Here is a 9,477-nt window from a genome sequence, read left to right as displayed (position 1 = left end):
GTTACGGAGGAGGAGGAGGAGGAGGAGGCGGCGGCGGTGGTGGATGATGAGAGGGAGGCAGAAGTGATGGGGGAGCCGGGGAGGACGATCAAAATGTCTTTAGCGGCGGGGAGGAGGAGGAAGAGGAAGAGGAGGAGGAGGAGGAGGGTAGTGCCCTCTGCGAGAATCGGCCGTCTGAGCAGAGGCAGCAGCAGCAGCAGGAGGAGGAGGAGGAGGAGGAGGAAGCAGAGGAGGAGGAGGAGGAGGAGGACAGCAGCGTACACCGACGAGGATCCGGTGGGAGAATTCATGCGGCGCTCACATCCAGAGAAGCTTTTAAAATTCAGTCGAGGGCGACAGGATGAGCCGGCTGCAGAATTCACTTGGAGGAAAATAAACAAATGAACCAAGAGTACAATCAAACCTGATCATTGATAAAAAATAAAAAATAATAAAAGACAACTAGAATGTGTCCCTGAAGCAGAAAGGAGACGCTGGTGGGATGACGCGTCTGAACGAGAGCTGAATCCAAAGCGTCAGTGATCGAGAGACCCGGTGCTTGTGGGTCCAGTGAATCTCTGCAGCATCCTCTACGACTCAAGACTCATTCCTCAAAGAGCGATATAAAGCAGCATTGCCCCTCTCTCTTCTTTTTTTTTTTTTTTTTCCTCGCCTCTCCCGTTGCTTCCTCTTCTCGTGTGAACGCAGAGATCCGTGCGCAAACTCCTCTGATCCACTGCACCCCGCGCTGGCTGCATCCAGCCCCAGCAGCTCTGATTTCTACCCCCACTATTTTTTATTTATTTATTTATTTATTTATTTGGTCTTCTTATAAAAGGCTGTATTCCTCTGCTGAGAGCGCCGATAGGCCAGTTCCGATCTGTCTTTTATTTTCTTGTGTGTCAGTCAAACTTGTGTGTGTAAAATGGCAGAACATGAATCAGGTGACTGAGAAAGGAGGGCGATTGGGCCACTTCTCGGGTCCGGGGAGGGCATCTTAAAGCAGAAGGCTGCCCCCGAGATTCTCAAGGCGAGGGGGAAGGGTAGGAGTAGGGGTGGTGGTGGGGTGGGGGCATCAGCTGGTTCGTCACCTTGGTGCGTACGGGGGGCTTCAAGCGTGTGATGTGAAAAACTCTCCCTGATTATCTGCTCTCCAATGAAATGTAGACACATAAGAGGAAAAAAAAAATAAAAAAATCCATGATGGCCACAGAGGTGTCCTGCTCCTCTGATACTCACCACCGACCCTGCAATGCTGTAACCTGTTTTATGGGATTTACAATAATCCTGCTTTTAATGGCACCGATAACATCCCCCTCCCCAGTTTACAGTGAGAATTAATGGAAATAGAAAGTCTAAGCAATAATATCATGTTTATACCATGAGGGAGTGAAGTTATGGATGAAAAATGTTTAAAAAATATGATGTTCAAATAAAATTTATTGAAATATATAAGGATATATTTATTGGTTGTAAAAAATATTCATATAACTTCACTTGAATCACAGCGTCAAGGGTGTATGCTTCCACCAGCTGGTCGTTGCAGCTTATATACAAGTATAAGGCATAACATTATGACCACCTTCCTAATGGGCCTTCTGAGGATGTCCTGTGGTGTCTGGCAACAGGATGTTGTAAGAGGGGGCCTTTGGGTCCTATGGGTTCAGGGGAGGGGCCTCTGTGGATCACCCCACAGATACTTGATCAGTTTGGGATCTAGTGAATTTGGAGGCCAGGTCAACACGTTTTTTTGAGTTGTTCCTAAACCGTTTGTGTGTGTGCATCCTGCTGGGGATGGCTGCTGCCATCAAGGAGTGTCATTGCTATGGGGTGGGGGTGCCTGGTCTGGTCTAGGTGGGTGCTACATGTCTAAGTAACATCCACACGAATGAATGCCAGGTCCAAAAGTTTCCCAGCAGAACATTGTATTGTCACAAGTCATGTCAGTGATCATAAGAGAGGCCGAGGTGCCGACCTGGGCACCAAACTCCCCAGATCCCAGTTTGATTGAGCGTTTGTGGGATGTGATGGAACAAGCGTGATCCACGCCGGCAACGCAGGACCCGAAGGATCATCCACCAAAGTGTCAGACTCATGATTAGAATATTTAATTCTTATCAGTTTAAGGTTGAGTGGATGTCCGAAGTGGATGTTTGAGCAAAATCTGAAGAAAATCCATAAAAGCTTTTCCAAGATATATCACATGACGAGTCACAAGCTGAGTTTTAAACCACATCATAATGATACCGGCCTCTGACCTTTGAACATCAATTGAATCAGATCAGTATTAGGTCTGAGTGGATGTTTGTGACAAATATGACAAGGGTTTATCAAGATACCCAGCTCACTATACGCCAAATTGACCCCCAAAATCTAATCAGTTCATCAGAAGAACAAACAAGATGATCTGGTAACCTCTGATAGATCTCTAATCGTTCGCATGACTGTTATCGCCATCTCTCACGCGTCTGATGATGTTGAGCCAACAGTCCACAGCCCCACATTCTGTGTATTTCACGATGAAGTGAAGCAGAGCGAAGCTGCAAATGCGCCAACTTGAGTGACGCGTCTCCTGATCTGTGCAGAGATCCGGAAAAACATGCAGCGCAAACGCACGTATTACTGGACGTAGTCTGGTCCACGAGAGGCTGCTGAAACAAATGTGTTGCATTACCAGCATGAGCTGTTACACCATCAAACGGGAGGGAAGTGAAATGTAAGAAAGCCGAGGTCTAATTTGAAAAATTTCAAATAACCCTCGAGGTGGACTCGTGTCGACGCTGTGCAGAAGAAAAGCGCAGCGGTTTTGAGTGGAAACAAATTGATCATGGGGCTGAGTCAACAGTCTGACAGTGAGTCATTTTTAAAAAGAAATGTCAGATATTATTTATATATATATATATTATGAAGCTAAAGCATATTCTTTATATAATTAAACTGTGATGTAGAGATAGAGAAGCTCAGGAGGAACCACACATGTTTCATTTTACTGCTGCTCCTAATTAAAGAAACTCTGGGCGCAGTAAACAGCCTTTAGGTTTTATTTGCTGACTGAACGGTCTGTTTAATGGACAGAGCTGTAAACTGTCTTTCCTCCATTATCTCCACAACATTTATGTTTGTGTCCTGTAACAGCAGCAGCAGCAGCAGCAGCAACCATCGATTCACCTGAAGAAAATACTTCATGCTACGTAACGAAAAGACATTCCTCTTGCCCTGAACAGTGGTTTGACTCTAACCTTCATCGGGTTATTCAGCTGCATGTTTGCTCGTTTCATGCTCTCTTTAATCCTGATGGCATCTGATGAACCCGTGCTCCAAAAAAAATAGAAACACAACACGATTCAAAGGACAATTAGACCACGGCGCCTGACCGTGAAGATTACAGGGAGGAAATGATGCAGGTCACTGTAAGTACAGGTTATGTTTAAGTGCACATGCTTACTGAAAATGAACCTTAATATTTATTAACTTTGTTCTGTAGATCAGGAGACGGATTCACTTTGATATCTGTCTTATAATATAAGACCATAGCCAGCAGCCAGTTAGCTTAGCTTAGCTTAGCTTAGCATTTCTTTTTGCAGACATTGAGCAGGGGTTTGATCCATGGGCCGACTGGGCCTTTCTGTGTGGAGTTTGCGTGTTCTCCCTGTGTCTGCGTGGGTTCTCTCCGGGTACTCCAGCTTCCTCCCACCATCCAAAGACATGCTGGTTAGGTTCATTAGTGATTCTAAATTGGCTGTAGGTGTGCATGTGAGTGTGAATGGTTGTCTGTCTCTCTGTGTTAGCCCTGCGATAGACTGGAGACCTGACCAGGGTGTACCCCGCCTCTCGCCCAATGACAGCTGGGATAGGCTCCAGCTGACCCCGCGACCCTTAACAGGAATAAGCGGGTACAGGGCAGGTACAGTATAGGGCAGATGAGATATAATGTGTAATGTGTTAAAATGGACTTAAAATTAATATTTTGCAGTCAAAATACGGTTTAAACACCTCAAATGAACTTTGAATTTATTAAATATGAAAATGCACCGACTTTAATACAATACATGGACAGAAGATGAGCTGATAAATGTTTTAAAATCTGTTCTCACACTACAGGTAAAAATGTCACCGTTGGATTAATATTATTATTATTTTTCTCCCACACATTATATAAGAGTGAGATGAAAACACCAGTGGGAGCAATCAGTTCAGTCTAATGCCAACGTGTCAAATTTAATAAATCATATTAAATACTGGATGTACCATCCTGAAAGTGGAAATGTTTTATTTTTTTATGTTTAATATTGTAAATGTAATAAAAGACATTTTTATATTTTGACTTGAACCAAATTTCTTTTGTAATGAGGATTAAATAGAAAAAGAACTTGGTGTTTTGTATAATTTAAGACTATTTAATTTATCGAAAACCCTCGGTTTGTGTCCCTGACATCACGTCGTCCTGCAGAGTGAACTCAGACCATGTACAGCTCTGTATTTTTCAGATTTTTTTCTATAAACAGTCCCTGAGCCGAACGTCCCCTCCTCGTGGCCTCGCAGCTGTTCAGACGTCACCATCTGGTGCATGACGAGCAGTTGAGATGACTCTTTGCGGTGTTTGTGTATCCAGACAGGACCAGGGAGCCGGGGTCTCGCTCCGTCACCGGGCTCTCCTCGTTGGTCAGGATGTGCTCCACCAAGCAGCGAGCCGCCTCCTCGATGTTTGTGTTTTCCTGAAATGAAACCGTGAATCCATCATTTACCTCGTAGCTACAGGCGGAAACGCTGAGAATGAACTTGAAGGACTTTGTTGATCTCATATCTTGGGTCACAGCCAGGCTCTAACTTGCTCCATGTCTAGTCCAAGTACTGTTCTCACACAGAAACTAAAACTCCCCCACCAGATATGCACCAATCAGGCATAACATTGACCTGGCCTCCAAATTCACCAGATCCCAAACTGATCAAGTATCTGTGGGATGATCCACAGAGGCCCCTCCCCTCAACCCGTAGGACCCAAAGGCGCAACGTAATAATCTGAAGATGTCCTGTTTCAGACTGACCCGGCTCACATGGGCGTTAGAAAATTCTTCTTGTCCTGATGCACTGACCTCTCCACTGTCTCTGACTCTCACTCTGGTGGTAACTCTCAGTCAGAAGTCTAATTCACAGCTCACTGCAGACATTCCTCTGTGTGTCTCTGGAGAACGACGCAAATAAGCTTCTTTAATTTCAGCGTCTGCAGAAACTTTAGGAATAATTTGTTTTTACAGTCCTGATGTGTTTTTCCTCAGTTTCATGTGTAAGTGGTGAAAAGAACAAATGACTGATGGAAAGCTACTCTTTTCATCAAACAGACGTCTAACCTTTAACGATGCCGCTCCACATTTACATAGAAATCACAGTTTCTACAGCATCCATCAAAACTCTGAGCTGCTCAGAAAGCTGCAGTTACCTTTGCAGACGTCTCAAACCAGCCCACGAAGCCGTTCTCCCTGCAGAAGGAGTCGAGTTTGGGCTGCTGGGAAGCCAGCTGGTCTGCCTTGTTGGCCAAGAGTACAGCTGGAACTGGCCTCCCGTGGTTTAGGGTCACCTTAGAAACAAAGACGTATAGCATCAGCATCATTTAGGATCTTATCTTTCTTTAACTACATATTAAACAGTGTTGAAGGCGTCTCAGTTTGCTTCAAAAGAACTAGACCACGTCTGGGGGGAGAGGTGAAACTCAACTGTCAGCAAGTTAAACTTAGAATAACAGATTTTATGACACCGGGAGGAAGAACATTCACAAATGAGCCTGTTCCTGAACCAAACCAAAGGTATTAACGTTTACGGATCATCCAATATCTGAGAAGTAATTCTCTGTAGGTTCATCAGTCAGACTGATTATCATGATGTAGATATTTGTTTTTACTATTTTATTTAATTTTTTCACTTTTCCATTTATTCTATTCTAAATATTTTTTTCTTTTATTCTATTCTATTTTTTTTCATTTTATTTTTTCCTTTATTTTATTTTATTTTTTCATTTATTCTGTTCTAATTTATTTTTTATTTATTCTACTTTTTTCATTTATTCTATTTTATTTTTTCTTTTATTCTATTCTATTTTATTTTATTTTACTTTTTCATTTATTCTATTCTAATTTTTTCATTTATTCTATTCTATTTTATTTTATTTTTTCATTTATTTTATTTTTTCATCTACTTTATTTTATTTTTTCCATTTATTCTTTTTATTTTATTTTACTTTTTCATTTATTTTATTCTAATTTGTTTTCATTTATTCTATTCTATTTTATTCTATTTTGTCATTTATTTTACTTTATTTTATTTTATTTTGTCATTTATTCTATTTTATTTTTATTTTACTATCTTACGCCTGTTTTTTTTTTTTTCTTTTTTTATGTGACACTGAGCTGCTGTGACCAAGTAATTTCCCTTGTGGATCAATGAAGTCTGTCTAAGTCTAAGGTCAGATTACACGTGGACTGTATCAACCTTTATTACAACGGGTCAGACCAGATGTTCATATCTCAACAACCACTAAATAGATTTCTGCCATTTATTTTCCCCAGAAGACGAATCCCATTGATCTGAATAGATCTCCACAGGGTTGACATTAGTGGTTCAGACTGAAATATCTGGATTCCTTGGATCACTGTGAACATTTCCTAAACCTCTCTCTCGAGAATGGATTTGTATGATGATGTTATTTCCTTGTGTTTAGTGCTAAGTAGCTAATATTAGCTTTATGCTATGCTGGCTAGCAAACCCAACTAAATCTGCCTCTTCCACCCTCTAATCTGCCTCCTTGCATGAGGCAAGAGATCCCTGGCGACTGAAACAAGGGTCAAACGCCGAAATGCTGCAGGTATGGGAGGAAGCTTTACAAATTCATAAAGCACACAGGGACATAAAAGACAGAACGGCCTCGTTCAGTTCTCCCTGCGCCGGATCTTGACCTTGGAGTCCAGGTCATCCTTCCACTTCAGCACGGCGTTGAACGTGGAGGCCCTCGTCACGTCAAACACCACCAGGGCCCCGACCGCCTCCCTGTAGTAGACGCGAGTCATGTTCCCGTAGCGCTCCTGTCCTGGGACGCAAGGACGGCCATTAAACACACACGTTCGTGTAAGGACACCTTCGAACTAAATCAACTTACAGAACAGTTTAATACAGGGACAAATACAGGAGAGAGAGAGAGAGAGAAAGAGAGGAGGTTGATTCTACAGTCGTTGTCGTCATGTGACTCATATTATGAGCATGGGATCAGTTGAGTCACAGCCAGGCACAAGATCTACATTCCTCAAGAAGGCATCAAATGACAGGGAGGGACCCCGGCATGCAGAGGGCACACACACACAAACACACACACTCTTATTGTTTCTAGTAGTTTGTGTTAAAGCAAAAAAGCTCATGAAGTTTGTTCCATTTAGTTTTTCTAGTGCACCAGACGGTCTAATCCTGCTTTAAAATGCCTGTTAGCATTTATTAATCTGCTCTCACCTTAATGAACAAAGCTTAGTCCCAGAAGTAGCTTTAGTTTTCAAATAGTGAAACAAAAGAGGGTTTGTTTCCTAATTAACACAGAAACAGAAACACTGTTGTATCAGCTGATCTATAAACCTGAGTCTACTGAGTCCATTAAAAGTTTTCAGACCTGCTATGTCCCACAGCTGGAGTCGGATCACGGTGTCATCATCCCACTGCAGCACCTTGAGGGCGAAGTCGACCCCGATGGTGGCCCTGTAGTGCTGGGAGAAGATCTGATGGACGTACCGCTTGATGATGGAAGTCTTGCCCACTCCCAGGTCCCCGATGACCAGGACTTTGAACAGAAGCTCCTGCTGCTGCTGCTGCTGCTGCATGGCTGCAGCTCTGCATGAGAAAGAAAACGACCTAGAAGGGATTCCGGCCCACAGGTATCAGAGAACCCTTAACGACAGGAAAGATCATTTTCTTCTGTCCTGAAAACAAAAATGTTTGTCCTGTGTCATCGAGGGCGCAATGTCCCAACAGACCTGCTTCACATGACAGTCTGGATCTGCTCCCTTCACAGCCCCCCCTCCCACCACTCAGCTCCACAGAGAAACTCAGCTGTTAATAAGTTGTGGTGCGTTCAGGGGCTCCTTGTAAACATCGGTCTTGGACGCAGATCAGTGGAGAGTCAAAGAAAAATAGATTTGTTCTCTTATAAATGAGCATAGTGAGAAAAAAAATATTATTGTTTGTGCAGTAATGTGTCAGGATGGAGCAAATTTATTTAAATATTTTAGTCGGATAAAAACATCTCTTTCTTTAGTTACATGAAATAAAAAGTTTAGTGATAAATTAACATATTAGATAGCACAACTGAACCAGTAGGTTTTTTTTATCCATCAAAATTGACGACATGAATTATTTTAGGATGAATTATTGAGCAATAAATGAGCTGCATATATAAAATAATGTATAATATAAGAATATCAGAGTAGCTAAATATTGCTAGATCTAGATCAGAAAAAGATAAATAAATATAAGCATTTCTTTAACCACTGTTATATTTCAGTTCTTATAAAAAGCTGTAAAAATAACATATATTGATATTCTTTTTATCTTTATTTTACAGAAATCTTTTAATCAACTTCACTTCTGATCATGAATATCAAACACACACAAAAAAATTTACATTTTCAATAATCTGAAAGTGAATTGGGATGTGTGTTTGAAATATTAAAGTTAGTTTAAAAATACTTTTTCCAATATCCTACCAAAAAACATTATCAATAAAATAAGGATATAAGGATAAAAATGTGAAATAAGGATTAAAAAAAAAAAAAGAAAAGAAAGAAAAAGACAATGAGGAAGCAGGCTCTGACTGGAGGTTTCTTTGTTCCTACAGCGCATGAACGCAGTATCAGCCCGAGGATTTGTCGCTGCGCCGCTGTGCGTGTATTTACGGTAATGGTGCTGATGAGGGCGAGGAGGAGGAGGAGGAGGAGGAGGAGGTGTGTGTGTGTTTGTGTGTGAGATACTGCTGTTGTGTCCTGCTGCCATTTCCTCAACGGATCATCACGGGAACACGAGCAGCTCTGACCGGAGGAAGCTTCAGTCTGATGATGAGGATGACGATGATGTTCAGGAGGAAGATTAAAATGCTGCTGGACGTTTATTCCTCAGAGCAACGACACAGAATCTGCTAATCTGGATTTTGATAGAGGACTTGAATCATCGACATGGGGGCTTGGCTTCACAGACACTGAGCTCTGAACTTAAGGTGGGTCATTTACAGGTTTTCATTTAGCTCCTCAGTGGTAACTGTGACCTGAGAGGAGGAGGGGGGAGGGGGGACCGGGGCCTGCGATAAAAAACTGTTCACATTAATCTGAGGCCTTCAAGACAATCCACTCTCTCTCATCTCAAGCCTTCATCTTGTTTTTGGCGTCAGGCCTCATTGTGCCTTAGTGCTGTGTAACAGCCACTTTACTATCCACATGGGGGCTGACTACACCACTGTTTATTGAGTTGGAGAGG

The 9,477-nt window shown here is 42.2% G+C and overlaps 1 protein-coding gene across 1 annotated transcript; it reads right to left on the bottom strand.

The window, feature by feature from the left end:
• Positions 1-4,532: 4,532 nt before the first annotated feature.
• rab38c (RAB38c, member of RAS oncogene family) lies at positions 4,533-8,066 on the bottom strand (the record flags this gene model as incomplete). Its single annotated transcript, XM_084565494.1, has 4 exons — positions 7,625-8,066; positions 6,927-7,057; positions 5,417-5,554; positions 4,533-4,694 (listed from the first exon to the last, which is right to left on the bottom strand). The coding sequence occupies exons 1-4, from the start codon at positions 7,830-7,832 to the stop codon at positions 4,533-4,535; spliced, it is 639 nt and encodes a 212-aa protein (XP_084421620.1). The 5' UTR covers positions 7,833-8,066.
• Between the last annotated feature and the right edge of the window lie 1,411 nt (positions 8,067-9,477).

This window comes from Chelon labrosus (assembly GCF_963514085.1).
Source record: "Chelon labrosus genome assembly, chromosome: 17".
In the NCBI taxonomy this organism is placed as follows: domain Eukaryota; kingdom Metazoa; phylum Chordata; class Actinopteri; order Mugiliformes; family Mugilidae; genus Chelon; species Chelon labrosus.
This window is presented reverse-complemented; position numbering and strand designations above follow the sequence as displayed.